Below are 20,786 nucleotides of genomic sequence, written 5' to 3'. Positions count from 1 at the left end.
AAGTCTCTAGGACTTTTCTGCCCAAGCTGACTTTGAACCATGATCCTCAGATCTCAGGCTCCTGAGTAGCTAGGCTTCCATGGACACTTGTCTTAGTCAAAGGCATTCAAAAACTAATGCTAAAGCTGGGAGCCAGTGGCTCATGCCTGTAATCCTAGCTACTCAGGAGGCTGAGAACTAAGGATCAAGGTTCAAATGTGAGACTCTTATCTCCAATTTAAACACAAGAAAACTGAAGTATTGTTGTGGCTGAAGTGGTAGAGCACTGGTTGAACTGCTCAGGGACAATAACAAGGCTCAGAGTTCAAGCCCCATGACCAAGGGAGAAGGAGAGGGGAACTAATGCCATCTTATCAATTACAGGGATTTTTGTTTTTGTTGTAATTGACTGATTCCTATTTTGACAAATGAAGTTCTCCACCTTACTTCTGCAGTCAAGTCTCCTATGGAGGAGCTATCTGATGTATCCTGTCTACTTATCTAAAGATTAGAATATTAGGCCTTCTATTTCAGAGTAAAGAGTTTAGTGATATTTGAAACTACAAAAGAAATCCATGCCAGTTTGTACTTGTATAGATCTTCCTTCTTAGATTTTTAGCATGTAATTTTCATATATTTGAATAAAATACTTGAAACAATCTCAGAACAATTCAAAGACAGAAACAATTTCAAATATAAAACAAAATTATAACTTGAAAGAATTCTTATGTAAAAAGAACATAAAATTAGAAGTGCTTTTAAGAATTAGAAACAAAAGAATTAAAAAAAAAAAACTGGGAGTATGACTTAGTGATAGAGTACTTGCCTAGCGTGCCCCAAGCCCTGGGTTCCATTCCTCAGTACCACTTACACAAAAAAAAGCCATAAGTGGTGATGTGGCTCAAGAGCTATGGCTTTGAGAAAGCTTAAGGATAGTAAGGCTATCTCAAAGCTAGTGCCTAGGCCCTAAACTCAAGCCTCAGAGGTGACCCCCTTCCTCAAAAAACCTATGAGTCGATTAATTAAAAACAATGCTTAGGTATTAAGTCTACTTGATTTGCAAGTTTGGGCCAGAAAATTTTTCCAAATATGGGGTAACATAAATATAAAAACATAAATATATGATGAAATAAAAAATGGTTTAAGAGCTCTCTCAAGGAAAAAAAAAAAACAAAGGAAAGACGGTAGCTCAAGTGGTAGAGTGCTACCCTTCAACGAAGTATCTTAAGGGACAGTATTCAAGGTCTGAGTTCAAGCTCTCCCTCCACCCTTCCACCACAATATCAGTAGCCCCCAAAAGTCAGGCATTACAAAAACAAGAGTTTGGAGAAAGCGGAACTGTTCTGCATGCTAACCAAAGTGGTGGTTACAAAAAAATCACACGTTAAAATAGAATTAAAATATGCACATATATAAACTTATAGCCATCAAAAGTACACTTATGAAATGGTAACCCCTCTGTACAACACCTTAATAAAATTATATTTAAACTTTTTTTTTAAAAATTAAAAACTAGGGGCTAGGAGTCTGGCCTAGTGGTAGAGTGCTTGCCTAGCATACACGAAGACCTGGGTTCAATTTCTCGGTACCACATACACAGAAAAAAGCCAGAAATGGTGCTGAGGCTCAAGTAGTAGAGCTCTAGCCTTGAGAAAGTCCAAGGACAGTGCTCAGGCCCTGAGCTCAAGCCCAGGACTGGCAAAAAATAAAAAATAAAAACTAGAAACAATCGAACTGTGGCATACTGACCAAGTGAATATTACCTAGTAGTACAAGAATAAGGAATTGACAAAACTATAAAAATGTACTGAATGAAGCCTTTTTTTGGGGGGAGGGGGGAGGCAGTCCTGGGCCTTAAACTTAGGGCCTGAGCACTGTCCTTGAGCTTTTTCAAGGCAAGAGCTCTACTACTTGAGCCATAGCTTTTTTATGTATGTGATACTGAGTAATTGAACCTATGTCTTTGTTCATGCTAGGCAAGCACTCTACCAGTAGGCCATACTCCTGGCCCTCAAGTCATTTTTAAAATATTGCATCTCTAGAAAAGCCTGTAGAGTTAAAAAAAAAAAGTAACTGCAGAATTTTAGCCCATGAAAAGTGCTGTTTTTGTATGACAAAAACATCAAAAAGGGCTTAAGTCTCAGTACCACAACCCAACATACAACACACACACACTAGTAATTACTCTTCTAAAACACAGTAAGTTAACTACTAAAACAATGCATATTAAAATACTAAAATTGGATCGGGAGCGTAACCTAGTCCTAGCATGCATGAAGCTCTGGGTTTGATTCTTCAGAACCACATACACAGAATCCAGAAGTGGTGCTGTGGCTCCAGTGGTAGAGTGCTAGCCTTAAGAAAGCCCAAGGATAGAACCTTAGGCCCTGAGATCAAGGCCCAGGACTAGCAAAAAAAAAAAAAAAAAATTACTAAATTGTACCAAATTTTCAGATTGGGAAGGAAAGAAAAGCAAAAAGTTACATGGCAGAAGGAAGTTAATATTTCTTGACATGCATACCTTTCTCATACCAGGAAGGGGGGAGAAGGGAAAGAAAGGGAAGGAAGGAGGGACATTATTTCATTCAGATAATTTCTGCTTTAATATTAAATTTCTACAAAGGACTTTTCACAGTAGCAAATGTCATTTACTGTAAAGCTTCAAATTCTACCCTTGCCTCTTTTCAAAAGGGGCTATTTTAATAGGACTGAGGGTGGAACTCAGCCTCATATTTGCTAGGAAGCACTCCCCCATCCTCTCTTCTCACTTGCTATTTTTGATAGGGCCTTGCTTTTGCCAGGGCTAGCTAGACTGGAACATGATTCTCGCATTTATACTTCCTGTCACCTACTAGTGTGACAAGTGTATTCTACCACAGTCTTTTAGTGACTGAATGGCCTCAAAGCTGCAATTCTCTTGATTTCAGCTTCACTATTAGCTACTGTAAGAGTATGAACAACCACACCCAGGTTGAAAAAAAAAAAACTTAAATATACCGTCCATGAAAAAATCTAAACCTGCCATTTTCTTTCCACCTAAAATTGACCCCAAACTTGAAATTTTCTTAGTTCAGTGAATATTATTAGAGCAAAATATTATATTAGAGCAGTGAATATTCCAAGTCTGTCTTTCTCCTGTGATCAAATTCTAGCCAATACAACACAGGAATTAATACTATTTGTAATTTCTGGGAATTTTCCCCGAGTTGATGTAACAAAAAACAAAAAGAAAATGAGAAACCAAATGGTAGAATCTAATTCTAACGTCTATGTTTCCTGAATCTAATTTACCTTACTGTGTTTTCTTACAAGTGTTCCAGTTGACCAAATTACAAAAAAAAAAAAAAGCTTCAATATTTGTGAAGTAATGTACCTTCTCTCTAGTGAATATAATCTAACCCTTCTATTAACTACAATAAAAAATATTTTAAAAAATTTAAGCTTCTATTTTTAAGCTGTGCACCAGTGGCTCCCGCCTGTAACTCTTAACACCTCTGGAGGCTAAGATCTGAGGATTGTGGTTCAAAGCTAACTTGGGCAGGAAAGTCTATTAGACTGAAATCTCTACAACCAACCACTAAAAAAGCCAAGAATGGATCTGTGGCTACTCTTGAGCAAAATAGCTCAGCATCAGTGCCCAGGCCTGGAGTTAAGTTAAACCACAGGAATAACATCAAAACAAAAACTTCCCTTCTATGTAAGTAACCTGTAAATTCTGCAAAGGTAAAATGAATAGCCAAACGTTTACGTTAAAAGTATTCAATTTTGGGCCGGGAGTTTGGCCTGGTGGTAGAGTGCTTGCCTAGCATGCACAAAGACCCGGGTTTGATTCCTCAGTACCACATACATAGAAAAAAGCTGGAAGTGGTGCTGAGGCTCAAGTGGTAGAGCGCTAGCCTTGAGAAAGTCCAAGGACAGTGCTCAGGCCCTGAGCCCAAGCCCAGGACTGGCAAAAAAAAAAAAAAAAAAAAAAAAGTATTCAATTTCAAATTCTAAATATACTTCCTGATACTCATTTTTAAGATCAGCTACTGGAAGGTATGGCTCTTGCTTAGCAGGTAGGAAGCCCTGAGTTTGATCTCCAGAACCACAGTGGGAAAAAAAGGTTAGTGATTACAATCTCTAGCTAGTTCATAAAAGTTAAAGTACAACTCAATTAGCTTTGACCAATCATTAAGACTCAATGACCAATACCACTTGAAGAACAAGAACAAGCAAAAATCAAGGTAAAAGACCTCAAACAGGACTTTAGGGTTGTTTATTTGTAATATAACTGGTTAAATTCTTTAATTCATTATGAAAAATGAAGAGGCATTAAAGTATATCCTCAATGTATTGCCTTCCAAGTGAAGACCTCACCCACACAAAATTGCTATTTTCTTACCCTACGCATGGCTTCCTCCTCTTCTTGACGCTTCTCATAATGTGCAAAGTCATCAAAGATTGAGGTGGTATGCTTGAAAGTAGCAATTATTTTAAGCACTTGCTTTGCTTTTTCTAGGGGTACTTCTTGAGTGTCCCTTGAATTGGTTACTGGTTTGTTGTCATTGTTTTCTAAGCGAATATGCCTTAACTGGTTATTAGGAACATCTTTGACAAAGATCCATTTAACTTCAAATTTGCCCTTCCACTTATCCTGAGACCAGACACCAGCATAAGCATTATAGTCCACAACAGACTTCATTTCAGCCACTCCACAAAAATGTCCACTGCCATTCACACTGAAGAGTAAATAGAGTGGGCCTTTACCATTCAGGGATCGGTAAGCTGCATCCAAACGCTTATTACCATGCTCAGTACTACACCAGATAGAGTACTTAATGGAACGATGTATGTCATCCTCAGAGTAGCTTTTAATTATAAACACACGTCCATTCTTCAGGTTCCAATCAAAGTCTTTGGGATTATAGTTGTTTATGGCCTTTAGCTTTTCCAGCACTGGATGCACCTCTAAGCTAGAAGGTGAAGCACTGACAGGAACTACACCTAAACCAAAGTTTTCATTGCCTGCTCCATTGTTCTGGTTGAAGCCAGCCCCTCTGTTCCGAGGAGCTACCCAGCGATTCTGCAGCGGCTGCTGTTGAGGCTGCACTTGGTGAGGCTGGGCCTGTGGCTGAGGTCCTTGTTGCTGCTGTGGTTGTGGTGGCTGAGGCTGCTGTGGAGGCAGTTGGCTTTGCACCAATGGTGGTGGTTGAATTAATGGCTGAGGCTGCTGGATTATAGTTTGAGGAGGCAGAACTGGTTGGGTTGGTGGAGCCTTGACCACTGACCCCTTTTCATCCCAAGTTCCAATATTCATGTTGTGTTTTATAGGAGGTGGTGGCACAGCAGGACCCCCAATTCCCACATTGCCCTTGGGTTTAAGTTTCGGTTGCGGTTTGGCAGGCTTTCTGGCAATGGCAGCCCAGGAGGTGGGTTTAGGTGCTGCACTGCTAACTGGGGGGACACTATTGGTTGCAATGCTAGTCATACCAGTGCTGCTCAAGGCTGTTCCTACAGTTTTAGTCACTGCAGCTGTCAGGTCACCACCAATTTTCAGTCCAGTCATGCCTTGCTCAATACTGCTAATGCCAGGCACCTTACTCAAAGTATCATTGCCAAATCCAGCCTGTCCATCAGTAATAGCTCTCCCAAGAGAACTAGGTGGATAGCCATAACTGCTACTATAAGCAGAACTTTGTGTTGATTGTCCCTGAGATCCACTTGTCCCCCATGTAGAGAAATCAGCATTACCAGGAAAAAAGTTAAATCCATGTTGACCAAGAAATGGAGGGGTATTTCCTAATGCCCCAGGTTGACTAAAAACACCATCTGGTATATAGTGATGCTCTCCATTACTCATCTGTCCATATGTTGTCAGATATGGCATAGGCTGATCTCCAGCCGTGGACCATGCCGCTTCTCCCAATGAATATGGAAATCCAATGGATGGAGCATAGTAACTAGGCATGTATGGATCGGACATTGGTGGATAGCTGTTACTCTGAAAAACAGAACAACACAATTAGTAGGAAATAAACTAAGGAGAGAAAAAAACAAGATTCAAATCAAAGTTTAAATAAATGAAAAAGAAATGTATTTATGACTATATAAAAATCTAAATACAATCATAACTGCAAAAAGGTTTGTAGACTAGTATTTTGTTGTTGATGTTGTTTGGAGACAGTCTTGATATTTAGCTCAGGCTCACCTTGAACTCATGATCCTCCTGCCTTAAGCCTCCAAGTGCTGGGATTATAGGCATAAACTAGCACAAACACTTGTAAATGAATGTATTTTTTAAAAAACTGCTATGAACTTAAAGGGATTATTTTGTTCGAAGGGGAAAATTCACTGTCACAATTTTAAAATACTGAAATTTCTACAAGAAGTATAATCATACACTTCACAGGTACCCGGTATAGTAAGTATGCTTTAAGTACATGATATATTAAAATAATACATTTAAAACCTAAAGCTGAGAACTATGTCAAGTAAGGAAACTAAATACCACCTCTATGATATAGAAACAAAAGCCATAATGAACGATTGTTGTCCTTAATGTACTATGTTATCTCTCATCTCTTTTGCTGTCCCTTGGTTATCTCATATTGTTACAGTAAACTAAATACCAGTTTCTATAAAAATTATGTTCTAGAAAAAAGCAAAATGAAGAGCTACAAATTTTGAGAAAAAAGATTCAAGATTATGCCTATAGCATGATGCAAGATTTTTGTTTTACTGCCTTTACTTTGAAAAGTAAAACAAAAATCCTTATCTTGGCTTCTTTTTTGTTTTAGGGGTTTTTGTTGTTGTTGTTGTTTGTTTTTGCCAGCCCTGAGCTTGAGTTCAGGGCCTGAGCACTGTCCTTGGGCTTTCTACAGCTTAGTGCTCTACTTGAGCCACAGTACACCTCCCAGCTTTTTCTATGCATGTGGTACCAAGGAATTGAACCTAAGTATTTGTGCATGCTAGGCAAGCACTCTACCACTAGGCCAAACTCCCGGTCCCCTATCTTGGCTTCTTCAGGATAAGATGAATTTTTACAATGTTCTCTACTTCCCAAACTTTATGCAGTAAGACTGAAAACGGACTTATCACAAGTTCATAAATTCAGGAATGATAACTTCATTTAAATTTTTTCCAGAATTACTGGGACTCAACTTCACTTTGAATGCTAATTATGTATTTAGTAATATGCCACAAGTCAAGACACCAATACCATTACTTCTACAATTGAAAGCTCACTCAAATTTGCTACAAGCCAATGTAAAAATATAAAATATTGTAAGGCTAGTTCTTACAAATGGTTCACTATGTAAAAAAAAACAAAATCTGACAAATTTTGTCAGTATTTGTTTCAGGGATGACCTTTAAGCCAGGGACAGATTTTAAGAATTTATAGAGGGGCTGGAAGTTTGGCCTAATGGTAGAGTGCTTGCCTAGCATGCATGAAGACCCGGGTTCAATTCCTTGGTACCACATACATAGAAAAAAATAAGCCACAAGTGGTGCTGTGGCTCAAGTGACAGAATATTAGCCTTGAGAAAGCCCAAGGACAGTGCTCAGGGCCCTGAGTATGGTCACCAGACTGTCATACCTATAATCCTATCTACTCAGATGACTGGAATCTAAGGATTATGCATGACTCTAAGCCAACCCAGTGGTAAAGTCCATGAAACTCTAATCTCTAATTAATCACAGAAAAATCAGAAATGGCTGGGCAGGTGACTCATACCTGTAATCCTAGCTACTCAGGAGGCTGAGATCTGAGGAGATCACGGTTCAAAGCCTGCCAGCCACTAAAGAATGAAAGATAAACCGGAAGTAGCATTGTGGTTCAAGGGTAGGGCAGTAACCTTGAGCTAAAGAGCTCAGGGACAACACCCAGACCCAGAGTTCAAACCCCAAGACCCATCCAAAAAAAAAGAGAGAGAGAGAGAGAGAGAAAGAAAGAAAGCAAAGAAAAATTGGAAATGGTGCTATGGCTGATGTGGTAGAGTACTAGCCTCGAACAAAAGCTCAGGGAAGGCAGCCAGACCTGGAGGTAACATCCCAGGGATGTACAGTAATTACTACTACTACTAATAACAAAACAACCAGTAGCCCCAACAAGGGCCAATATCATTAAGGTAATTGCTTAACAAATATATAAAGTTCCTAGAAATAAAAATTCTTAACTCAATTTGGAATTCTTCTGCAGCTGCTTTGTATATATCCAAAAGAGGATGCTGTTCAGTGGTACAGCAGTACAGCACTGAGCTCAAAAACTGTACATCAACATAAATGTAACACAACATCATTAATACTTAGAACACATTCTACATTTTGTAAGTCTACTCTATTTGAGAAAACTAATGTATCTTTAACACTGTCCCTGGGCTTTCCTCGAGGATAGAGCTCTACCACTTGAGCCACAGCACCTCTTCCAGCTTTTTTCTATGTATATGGTACTGAGGAATCGAACCTAGGTCTTCATGCATCCTAAGCAAGCACTCTACCACTAGGCCAAACCCAGCCCTACTGTATTTTTTAAATGATCATATCCTCTAAAATTAAAGTAACTTCAGGACCCAGGTTGTACTTTCTCTCTTCCTACCAATCTCTCTTCCTTTCCTTTCTCCCTTCTTTTCCTCTCACCCTCCCTTACTCTCTAAGTCTTAAACACCGCCTTAGTGAACTCAAGCCTTATTGTATCTACTTAGCTCTCTCACTTAAGGTTGGCTGGCTCTCTACACCACTTGAGACATACCTCTATGTCTGGCTTTCACTGGTTAATGGGAGATAAGAGTCAGTCAGATGTGTATGCTTGGGCTGGCTTTGAACCATGATCCTCAGATGTCAGCTTTCTGAGTAGCTAGGGCTAAGGTGTGAGAAGATACCAGAACCAGGCTCATAAACGACATTTAAACCAACGAATCTGGCAAAAAAACGCTTTTTTCACACACAAAAAAATCTAAATCTGCTACTTGTTAATATCAAAAGGAAAAAAAAATCACGTTTCAAATACATTTCATATTAAATAATTTTACTGCAAATATTTTTCAAACCTGTAAATTAATGTTACAATTTAACAAGTTGTACATATTCCAGAGATTTCTTTTTTTTCTGCCAGTCCTGGAGCTTGAACTCAGGGCCTGAGCACTGTCCTTGGGTTTTCTCAAAGCTAGCACTTGAGCCACATAACCATTTCCAGCTTTTTCTTCGTATGTGGTACCAGGAATCAAACCCAGGTTTTCATGCATGCTAAGTGAGCACTCTACCAATAGGCCAAACTCCCAGCCATATTCGTGATCTCTACTGGATTTCAATTACTGGAAATACAAAGGACACTTACAATATTCATATGAAGTAAACCACTACAATAGTACCACCAGTGCAAAAAAAATGTATTTAAAGACATCTACAAAAAGAAGCCTAGAGGGAGCATGTTCGACATGCATGTTCAACTATTTAGGGGCAAGTATACCAAGTCTAAAATTAATTTTGAAATGCATTTAAAAAAAATAGGGGGACAGCGCCCAGGCCCTGAGTTCAAGCCCCATGACTGACAAAAAGGGAAAAAAAAGAAAAGAGAAAGAAAGGGGCACCAGTGTTTCACACCTAACGTTCGTGACTCAGGAGACTGAGATCTGAGTATCAAGGTTTTAAGCTAGCCCAGGCAGAAAAGTCTTATCCTATTAACCAGCAAAAAGCCAGAAATAGAGCTGTGGCTCAATTGGTAGAATACCAGAATTAACTGAAAAAGCTAAGGCACAGCATGCAGGCCTTGAGTTCAAGCTCCAGTACAGCACTAGCATGAGCAAGCACCCCGTCCCATACACATATAATCAATACAGAAAAGAAAAACACTATTACAGAAAAGGATGGAAAAGTATGTGATAAAACATCTTTTTTGATGTTGCCTTTTCAGGTTCTAGGGCTTGAATTCAGTGTCTAGGTACTATTCCTAAGCTTCTTTTGCTAAAGGCTAGTACTCTGCCACATAAGCCACAGTGCTACTTCTGGCCTTGTCTGTTTATGTGGTACTGAAAAATCGAATCATGAATGCTAGGCAAGCACTTTACCAATAAGCCACATTCCCAGTCCCATGACAATTATTAATGGCAGAACTAAAGTAGGTAAAGTAGGTATACTGCGTTCACATCAAAATTCTTCCTTCCCATTTGAAAACTTTTTTAATGATCTGCTTTTAAGAAATGCATAATAAGGGGCGGGGGAGGGGGAAGGGAAATGGGGACCATGACATGTGAAAGGGTATCAATGTGTGGGAATTAAGGCACCATTTATCTGGCAAATATCATGTAACCCTTTTATTAATTACAATAAAAAATATATTAAAAAAAAGAAATGCATAATATAGTTGGGTCTGACGGCTCACACCTGGCTACTCAGTAGACGGAGATCTGAGAAACACAGTTCAAAGCCAGCCAAGGCAGGAAAGTCTATGAGACCCTTCTGTCCAGAAAACCAGAAGTAGAGCTGTGATTCAAAGTGGCAGAGCACCAGCCTCAAGCAAAAGAGTTCAACAACAGCACCCACTGAGTTCAAGCCCCGTAACCAATCAAAAGGAAAAAGGAAAAAGAAAAGAAATGGGAAATACAGTCTAAGTACATCAAAAAACTAGGCGTATTTATATAAGTAACTTGCTTCAAATTATTTTCACAATGTATATGGTATAATCTCATCCCTTACAAACGTAAGTAACAGAAGGATTTGATAGTCTCCAGGATGTAAGTTTAATTCTTTCCATTGTAACAGTGATTTTATCAGATCATTTAAATTTTTGTTGATGAAACAATAAGGCCATTTACACAATTATGAAGTGGTATGAGTTTGTTTATGTACAAGAATGGTTCACTAGCCTTGTAAGTGCAGATCAATTTCTTTTTTCTTTTTTGACCAGTGCTGGGGCTTGAACGTGGGGCACGGGCACTGTCCTTGGGCACTTTTTGCTCAAGGCTAATGCTCTGCCACTTTAGCCACAGTGCTACATCCGGCCTTTTCTGTGTATCTAGTACCAAGGAATCAAACAGAGCACTTTACCACTATGCCACACTCCCATCCCCAGACAGATCAATTTCTTTTAAAGAAAATATGAACAGAAAAAAATCCCATGATCATAGTCTAACCATAGGGCATTTTAATATAACTCAAATAATAGTTTGAGAGCTGGGAGTTTTGCCTAGTGGTAAGAGTGCTTGCTGAGCATGTATAAAGACCTGGGTTCAATTCCTTGGTATCACATACATGGGAGGGGAGGGGGTTGTAAATAAGGCAGAAGTGGTGCTGTGGCTCAAGTGGTAGAGTTCTAGACTTGAGGGAAAAAAAAGCCCAAGGAGAGGCCGGGAGTTTGTTCTAGTGGTAGAGTGCTTACATAGCATGCACGAAGATCCAGGTTCGAGTCCTTGGTACCACATACATAGTAAAAAGCCGGAAGTGGTGCTGTGTATAGAGCACATACAAAGACAAAGATAAAAAAGGAAATGTTGGTTGGGAGTTTGGCCTAGTGGTAGAGTGCTTGCCTAGCATGCACCAAGACCAGGACAGAGGTTTGATTCCTTAGTACCACAAACATAGAAAAAGCCCGAAATGGTGCTATGGCTCAAGTGGTAGAGCACTAGCCGTGAGCAAAAACCCTAAAGGACAGTACCCAGGCCCTGAGCTCAAGATCAAGTCATACACACACAAAAAAGGAATAGTGCACACACACACAAAAAGGAATGGCAGAACAGAAAGCTAAAATACTATTTTCTGAATTCTCCGTAATTCTCCAATAAACATAGCTAAGGTAACTTCACCAATATCTTTATATTCTCCAAACTTGTATGTTATCACAGTTTAGCTGGTATCTTCTTCTTTTTTTTTTTTTTTTTTTTTGCTAGTCCTGGGGCTTGAACTCAGGGCCTGGACACTATCCCTAAGCAACTTTTACTCAAAGTTAACACTCCATCACTTGAGCCACAGCATCACTTCCAGCTTTTTCCATTTATGTGGTATTAAGGAATTGAATCCAGAGCTTCAGGCATGCTAGGCAAGTACTCTACCACTAAGGCCATGAGTTTTTCTTAAAAATCCTTCTGAAAAGCTATAAAGAAAAAATCTAAAACCTGATTGATATTTAAAATTTCAAAAACAGGCTGGGTGCTGGTGGCTCAGGTCAGTAAGCCTAGCTATAAGAGAGGTTAAGATCTGAGGATCACAGCCAGGATCCACCCCAGGCAGAACGAGATTTTTTTTTATTTTTTTTTTTATTTTTTGTGTGGTTCATGGGGCTTGAACTCCGCCTGGGCCCTGTCCCTGAGCTCTTCAGCTCAAGGCTACTGCCCTACTCTTGAGCCAAGCCCTACTTCCCATTTTCCAGAGGTTAATTAAAGATAAGAGTTTCAGGTCCTTTTGTTGTGCCCGGGGTTAGCTTTTGAGCCTTGATCCTCAGATCTCAGCCTTCTGAGTAGCTAGGATTACAGGTGTGAGCCACCAAGGGGCAAGCCAGGATTAGACTCTTATCTCCAGTTAACCACCAGAAAACCAGAAGTGGCACAGTGGCTCAAAGTGGTAGAACTCCAGCCCTGAGTAAAAGAGCTCAAGAACAGTGCCCAGGCCCATAGTTCAAGCTTGAGGACTGACAAAAATAATGAGTAAATAAGTAAATAAAATTATAAAAACAAAAAAGCAATCTCACAAAACACCTCAGCAGTTGAAAACTATAGGGTCTGGGATGTAACCACGTAGAATGTCTGATTACCATGCTGAATGCCCTCAGCTCAATCAATACACAGAATATGGTATATAAAATCAGAAAGTCCATGAACTTACTTTAACACACATGTAGCTTTGATAAGAATTAAATCTAAGTATATAAAGTAACTTAAATCAATGGCCAGATATTAAATACCTTTTCTACCAAAAGACTTATTTTTGTTGATTATTTACAATCAGATGAAGATTTAATATAAAAAACAATGTATATCTCACAGAATCTGCTTTATTAAACAATTACTTCAGGGCTGGGAATGTGGCTTGGTGGCAGAGTGCTTGCCTAGCATGCATGAAGCCCTGGGTTCCATTCCTCAGTACCGCATAAACAAAAAAGTCAGAAGTGGCACTGTGACTCAAGTGGTAAAGTGTCAGCCTGAAGCAAAAAGAAGCTCGAGACCATGCCTAAGCCCTGAGTTCAAGCCCTAGGACTGACCAAAAAGAAAGAAAGAAAAAATTACTTCAGTTACATCTAGTGCATTAAAAAACATATTAAATACTTACATACCTTTAAACATACAACAATAACCATGTGAGATATAAGGTAACTTAAAATACTTGCTATATAAAACTTTGCTATTAATATTCTTCAGAAAGTTACATTTTTTATTTTCTTCTTTGCCAGACCTAGGGCTTAAACTAAGAGCCTGAGCACTGTTCTTGGGTTTTCCTCAAGGCTAGTGCTCTACCACTGGAGCCACAGCACCACTTGTAGCTTTTCTATATATGTGGTACCAAGGAATCAAACCTGGGTCTTCGTGCATGCTAAGCAAGCACTCTACTATTAGACCAAACTCTAAGGGGAAAGTTACATTTTTTATTTCTATATTTTATCTAGGTAGCAATGGATTACTTAGTACCACATACATAGAAAAAAGCAGAAAATGGTGCTGTGGCTCCAGTGATAGAGCGTTATCCTTGAGAAAGCCCAAGGACAGTGCTCAGGCCCAGAGTTCCAGGCCCAGGACTGGTAAAAAAAAAAAAAAAAAAAGTTTTTATATAATGTCACCAAAGTTTCTGATAATTTTCAGTATTTCTCTATAACAAAGCCAGTTTTCAATATTCTGTACCACTCTGTAAACATGAGATTTCCTGAACATTTTGGTACCATGAAAGGACAACTTTCTAAAAACCCGAAGGCAAAACGTGGCCTATTGCAATAAAACTTAATGCTTTCTTTAAAGTCAATTACAATAAAAACTATGTATTTTTCCAATTGTACATATTACAACAAAGCTTTTATATTTACCCCACATTAATAAAAACAATGAATAAAAACATAATTTGATTTCATTCATAAAGTAATGGATTTTACAATCTTTAAAACAATTTTCTGGGGCTGTAGCTTAGTGTTACTAATTGCTCAGCAATGTACAAGCCCTGATTTCAATTCTCAATACACATTAACAGCTCTAATAATGGGTGCAGAGGCTCACATCTGTAATCACAGCTACTCTGGAATGGGAAGACTATAGGTTAAAGCAAGCAGGAGCAAAAGGTTTTCAAAACCTCATCTCAAGAGGTTCAGTCTGAGGAAACACTAGGCAAAAAGAAAGATGCTACCTGAAAAACAACTAAACCAAAAAAAAAAAAAAAAAAAAGGCTGAGTCAAGTGAGAATGCCTGCCTAGCAGGTACAAGACACCTAAAGTCCCAACCCTAATACCACAAAAAAACAAAGATAAATATTATTCCTAGCATGTTTTAAAAACTCTTTCACAGAAAAGTCACATCTGATGAAGAATTGTATTACGTAAACACAGATAAAAAGCGTAGGGTTACCATACCCATGGAATCAAGGAATCCTTCCTGTGGTCTCCCCTAGGCAGTTCCTGAAACGCCTGTGCAGAATAACAAAAACTCTTCTGACAAAAACTTTTCTTGTGACAAAAACCATTTTAAGTCCTTGTGACAAATAATGAAGAAATGTAAACAATCTGTTACCAAATAAAATAAGACAGTTCTTTCAGGTAGTAATTCCCAAATGTCTTTTATAGCCCATGTACAATTTCTTAAGAGTCTGAACAAGTCAAAAGAAATTTTATATTATATCGTCCTTTAGAATACTAGCACTCAAATTCATGTTAAATGTATCTCCTTATATAAAGTATGAAGCCAAGCAGTTAAAAAAGACTCAACTATTTAGTTCAATACATTTCTTAAGTTTATATGATCATAAAAATTCTTTAAGAGGAAAAGGTACTATACCTTAACATCAGAATACCTCAAAAAAAAAAATTAGCTAACAATGACGTAAGAGACTTTAACCAAGATTACTATATGAGTCTAAATATTTAAAATTTATACATACACACATATATATTCCCACATTTACAATGAATGATCTTTCCCCACCTTTTTAGAAGCAATCTTCCATAACTCTTAGCACATAAATAAGAACTCGTTTTCATTCCTTCAAGACTACAATGTTCCACATTCTGCCACCAGTGTTAATATTTTTTGGATTATGTAGTCCTCTCTAATATATGCTAGGAATATAATACAGCAGAAAGAAATATGTGGTTGAACAAATGTCCAAAAGGTAGATCAAGTGAGCATAACCACAGCTTTCTGTAAGACAGAAAGCAATAATACAATCCAAACACTGAAAACTACTTTTTGTTCAAATTTTCTCTAACTATGCTAAGCTCTGTAAATATAATATTCACTACCTTAAAAAAATCTAGGACAAAGGGCCTGGAGCCTGGTAACGTGCTTGCCTACCATGCACAAAGCCCTGGGTTCGATTCCTCAGTAATACATACACAGAAAAACAGAAATGGTGCCGTGGCTCAAGTGGTAGAGCATTAGCCTTGAGGAAAAGCCCAAAAACAGTGAACAGGCCCTGAGTTCAAGCCCCAGGACTGGAAAAAATAAAAAAGTCTAGGACAAAAAATTTCACAATGTACTTTCCACAAATCATTTTTTTGCCTAAGACAAAAGCAACAAATTTCATTCTCTAAAAAGAAATTGGTTAATATTAAAAGATTTTAAAATCTATAATAATGATGTACTTTTAGCAATAGGGAAATACATAATTTACTGATACCCAATGCCATTATCCTGTTTTCCAATGTTTAAATTGTCAAATCATTACTCAATACTATTATTCTGCTTTCCAATACTTAAAGTAAAACAATATCCAAAATTTTAGAACCACTAGGCAAGCCGGGCACTGGCAGCTCACACCTGTAATCCTCATTTCTCAGGGGGCTGAGACCTAAGGATCGAGGTTCAAAGCCAGCCTGAGCAGGAAAGTCCATGAGATTCTTATCTCCAATTAATCATCAGAAAACCTGAAGTGGTTCTGTGGTTCAAGTGTTAAAGCAATGGCTTTGAGCTCAGGCCCAGACTTCAAGCCCCATGAATGACAAACAAGAAACTAGGCAATCAGACACAAATGTCTCATACCTGTATTCCAAACTACTCAAAAGACTGAAATCTGAGGAGCAGAGTTTGAAGCCAACCCGGCAGGAAAGTCTGTGAATTCTGATCTCCAATTCATCAGCAAAAAGCCAGAAATGGAGCTATGTCTTCAGTAGAGCACTAGCCTTGCTCAAAAAAAGCTTGTCAAGGGCAGTAACCTGGCCCTAAATATAACCTCCAGGATTGAAAAAATAAAATAAAGCAAAAAGCAAACTAGGGGCTAGGGGTATACCTCAAAGATGTAATGGTCCCATAGCAGTCCTCTCCCACCCCTCCCTCAAAACCCCTAAAAACTACCAGCTATTAATACTTTGATGAATCTCCATTCTCCATCACCACCACAACGGAAGTATTCAACCCTTAATTGTATTTTTAACACTATTCCAACCTGTATTTGAATCTGCAGGGATTTTTTTATTTTTGGTCATAGTGAGGATTATACTCACAGCTTCTTGCTTGCTAGGCAGGTGGTCTACCACATGGAAATTACCTCAGCCCAAAACGTGTGGTAATTTTCCTCTATATTTTTTATGAGCATCAACTCATTGTACATGGGTGTTTCCCATGTGCCTTGATCAGACTCACCTCTGTCACTCTTTCTTACCACCTCCTGGCCCCCTTCCGCTCAATCTTCCTGTTTTTTCTTGGCAGCACCAGAGTCTGAACTCAGCCTTGTGCCTGCTATGCAACTGTTGTAACACTGAGCTATGCTTCAACCCCACTTGAAGTAATTTTCAGCAAAAATCAAACTGGAACACCTCATGTAAAGAAAATACGGTTGGGAACTAGTGGCTCATGCCTATAATCCTAGCTATTCAGGAGGCTGAGATCTAAGAATTGTGGTTCAAAGCCAGCCAGGCCAGCAGGAAAGTGTGAGACTCAAGTGGCAGAGTGCTAGTCTTGAGCAAAAGGAGCTAAGGGACAGTGCTTAGGACCAGAGTTTAACCCTCAGGATAGGCAAAAGAAAAAATAAGAATATATACTACCTTAACAACAACAAAAAAATTTCTCCCTTCCCGTTTCCCTTTCTCTTCCCCCATTATGCCATCTAAAAAAAATCTATTTCAATGTTCAAAACAGTCTAAACATAATATACAAAGATAAAAATAATGTTCATCTTCATTTATTTATATTTTATAACCTACTTTCAGCTACCTATAATCTCCAAGGAAAATTCTCCTGGCCTATAAACCCACAACTGTTATCCACATGCAAGCATACTAAATGAATTCACTTTATGGATAGTCTCATCAGTTGAAGTAATGAGCGGAAAAATAAGTGAATACTAAAAGTTTAACTCCCTAAAAATCTGAAACCGTTAGGACACTTACCTGATTTGTCTGGCTACTTAAGTATGGCTCAAAATCATCGTCATTTACAGCATCTTTTTGATGAATCGAACCGTTTTGTACTGAAACTAAAAAACATATTTGCATTAGTAGTAGTAACTGTCACAGTACAACCTAAGCTTTTTTTTGCAAGTCAACTCAAAAAGAAGAGTTTATATTTCACGAAGTACCTACTGATTTAAATACATGTTTCTGCCACAGAAAACTAAGAAATTCTGTGATATATATAACTCAATGATTATATCAACATAAGCTATATACACAAGCCCCCCCTTTCAAAATTTAAAATACCCAATTTCAATATTGTAGTTACATAATAATGATGGAAAGAGTTCCCTAATACTGTATTTGAGTTGAAAACAGCTATTCAAAGTGTCATAAACACCAGACTTCTACTGCCTCAGCATCCAAGTTCTAACATTATAGTTGTATACTACCATGTCTGGCCTTGAAATAATTGATATAGTAAATGTCTTCAAAGAATGTAGCTAATATTCTCTTTAAAGACACCAAAATAATAGGCCGGGAGTTTGGCCTAGTGGCAGTGTGTTTGCCTAGCATGCACAAAGGCCTGGGTTCCATTCCTCGATACCACATAATATAGAAAAAGGTGAAAGTAGTGTCGTGGCTCAAGTGGTAGCCTTGAGAAAGTCCAAGGACAGTGCTCAGGCCCTGAGCTCAAGCCCAGGACTGGCAAATAAATAAATAAATAAATAGACAGACAGATGAAACATCTAAATAAAAAGTACCTTGCTGGATACTCAGGGGGATGAGACTTGAGGATTGCAATTCAAAGGTAGCCTGGACAGGGAAAGTCTGAGACTCTTATCTCCAATGATCAAAAAGCCAGAAATGTCCTGTGGCCCAAAGTAGTAGAGCACTAGCCTTGAGCACAAAAGCTCAAGGACAGTGCCCAGGCCCTAAGTTCAAGCCTCAAAACCAGCATCAAGGAAAAAAAAGGTCACTTTAGGCAAACATGGTTGTACATACCTGTAATCCCAGCACATGGGAAGTAGTTGACTCAGAATGCTCAAGTTTAGTCCAACCTGAGCTACAATGAGTACTAGGCAAAACTATGCCAAATAGTAAGACATTATCTCTAAAAGCAAAACAAAGACCATACTTCTAAATCAAATGTACAAGCACGCAGGAAGAATGTGTTTAGAATGCATAGAATGCACAAAGGCTAAGGGACTAACAAGTTAGCAAGACTCACATGAAAGTACAGTAAGAACATAGCAAAGATAACCATGATACTCTTAAGAGACACATGAAAAAAAGTCAAAAGTAACCTAGAATGTCACATTTTGTTTAGAGGTCACTTCTATAAATGCTCTACAAAGTTACTCTAAATACTCAGAATACCTCAGAGCACAGAACACAAGATTCCTGTTTGAAATTCCAAATCCATCACAAAGACAGGGGACTTCCAGTAGTGACCTAACCTCTCTTAACTCTCTGATGAGCAGCCTGTTCACAGAGGTTATTCATGTCATCTCAGTATTTCATGACAATATTCAGTACTCTTGGATAGTATAACACTAAAAATAAGATCCAAATAGGACTCAACATGAAGCCATACAACAAAAGCAGGTAAGTATTACTACACTGGATATGGTAATATTATGTAAATTACTACTGAAATATGAGAAAAGTTTGAATTTTTGAAGAATGTCAATCTCTTTTTTAAAAAAAGTTTCAATATTTAAATATTTAATGCTGCATATTACAATGCCACAGGGGGGAAAAAACACAAGGTAAAAGGTTTTAAGTGGTGTATTCTTCTGTAAGGTAGTAACATCTTCACTATCTCTAATTTTGCCACCAGCTTACATCATTTAAAATTAGTAGTTAACACTGGCAAAGATATATGCAACCCCTCCCTAGTGCTTTGCCATGCAATGAGCAGTGGTATACTCTGTGAACTTCAAAGTAGACCTTTTGATACTGCATGATCCCTCAGGAGCCACCTGAACGGAAAGTCAGTTTGATCCTGATTCCACTGTAGCTTAATTATATTTGAAAAGGACTGCATTAGAGCTAGGGTTGAGCTACACATGTCTTCCAGAATTTAAATATGTATTAACCCACTAAAAACAAAAATAAAAATGGTGCCTTAAGATATACATCCAGTGCTATTTTAAACCAGGCCTAATCACTGCTGTCCAAGACATTCTGATATACATGTTCTTTCCTCCTGGTTTTACTACTCCTATATCAAAAGTAGTGATGCATGGACTTTTTACTACTAGAAAAAAAAATTCCTCAGTAATAACACTATATATTTATAAAAGAGCTAATATATAGATTAAATCCTCAAATTTATCGACTCCATGTGGCTGATATTAAAAAAATACCTACTTAACAGACTTCAAATAAAATACTAATTAACTAGTCATTGAGTTTCAGAATACCCTTCTTTACAAAACTCAACTGACATATGAAAACTTTCTGAACATCGTTTAATGACAATCTAATGTTCTGGAGACTGAAAATATAAGGTAGTAATGAAATCCAATCCAGTTCCACATCCGTAAAAATTCTTCAGGGGAAAAAAGAACAGATGACTTACATGATTCTTCGCCTGTTTCCTCTGCTCTATGAAACAGAGTCAAATCAAGATAGAACATGGGCCTTAGAAGCCAGGTGATTCTTTGCTCTGGTCCTGACTACATCAAGTTAGGAAAGATGTGTGCATCATGTTTTCCCACCTATAAAAACAGCGACAATACCATATACCCTCTATTTCCTTAGAGGAATGTTGTGAGGATTAATAATAAAATGAAGCCTAAAATGATAGCAAAGAGCTCTGAAATTATTGGGGGAGAAGATAGAAGATAAAACAACACTGCCAAAATATAAGGCATTTTCAACTACTTTTCTCAAACATTAAATCTTAATTGTAAAGTGCGGTTGTACAAAATGATGCAGTACATGGTCCTTCAGTTAGAAGGGGAAGGAAAAAGGAGGAAAAAGATTATTATCTTTTCCAGTACTGCTTATTATAAACTTAAGGGACAAGAGAAAGGAGACATGGAAACCTAAGAAAGCATGTGACCCTTGCATTCACAGTGCTTACAACTAAAGGTACAGCACAGTTTTATTGTAGCAAGCAAACTTTTTACTGGCTAATAATGTCATTAAAAATACTCCTAAGTTTCAAACTATCTTCTGGTATTATCTTTACCAAGTATAATAGAGTTCTGACATTTCACATAAGTATAATTTGTTAAATTTTTAATCATACTTTAAGAATACTTTTGTCTTAGCAAAGACTCTTTAAGACAATTCAGAAAAA

The 20,786-nt window shown here is 38.0% G+C and overlaps 1 protein-coding gene across 4 annotated transcripts in view; it reads right to left on the bottom strand.

Moving 5' to 3' along the window:
* Ythdf3 (YTH N6-methyladenosine RNA binding protein F3) overlaps window positions 1-20,786 on the bottom strand; it is a 33,946-nt gene that overhangs the window by 8,758 nt on the left and 4,402 nt on the right. For 3 of the 4 annotated variants that reach the window (XM_090338878.1, XM_090338880.1, XM_090338879.1), the window contains exons 3-4: window positions 17,471-17,556; window positions 4,364-5,962 (exon numbers count right to left, since the gene is read on the bottom strand). In XM_090338878.1, coding sequence (XP_090195004.1) covers window positions 4,364-5,962; window positions 17,471-17,556 — 1,685 coding nt within the window. Of the gene's footprint in view, window positions 1-4,363; window positions 5,963-17,470; window positions 17,557-20,060; window positions 20,200-20,786 lie in introns of all 4 variants that reach the window. The other variant, XM_090338877.1, reaches the window with a different exon arrangement.

The sequence above is a fragment of the Megascapheus bottae genome, chromosome 9 (assembly GCF_031878675.1).
Source record: "Megascapheus bottae isolate mThoBot1 chromosome 9, mThoBot2.hap1, whole genome shotgun sequence".
NCBI classification, from domain to species: domain Eukaryota; kingdom Metazoa; phylum Chordata; class Mammalia; order Rodentia; family Geomyidae; genus Megascapheus; species Megascapheus bottae.
This window is presented reverse-complemented; position numbering and strand designations above follow the sequence as displayed.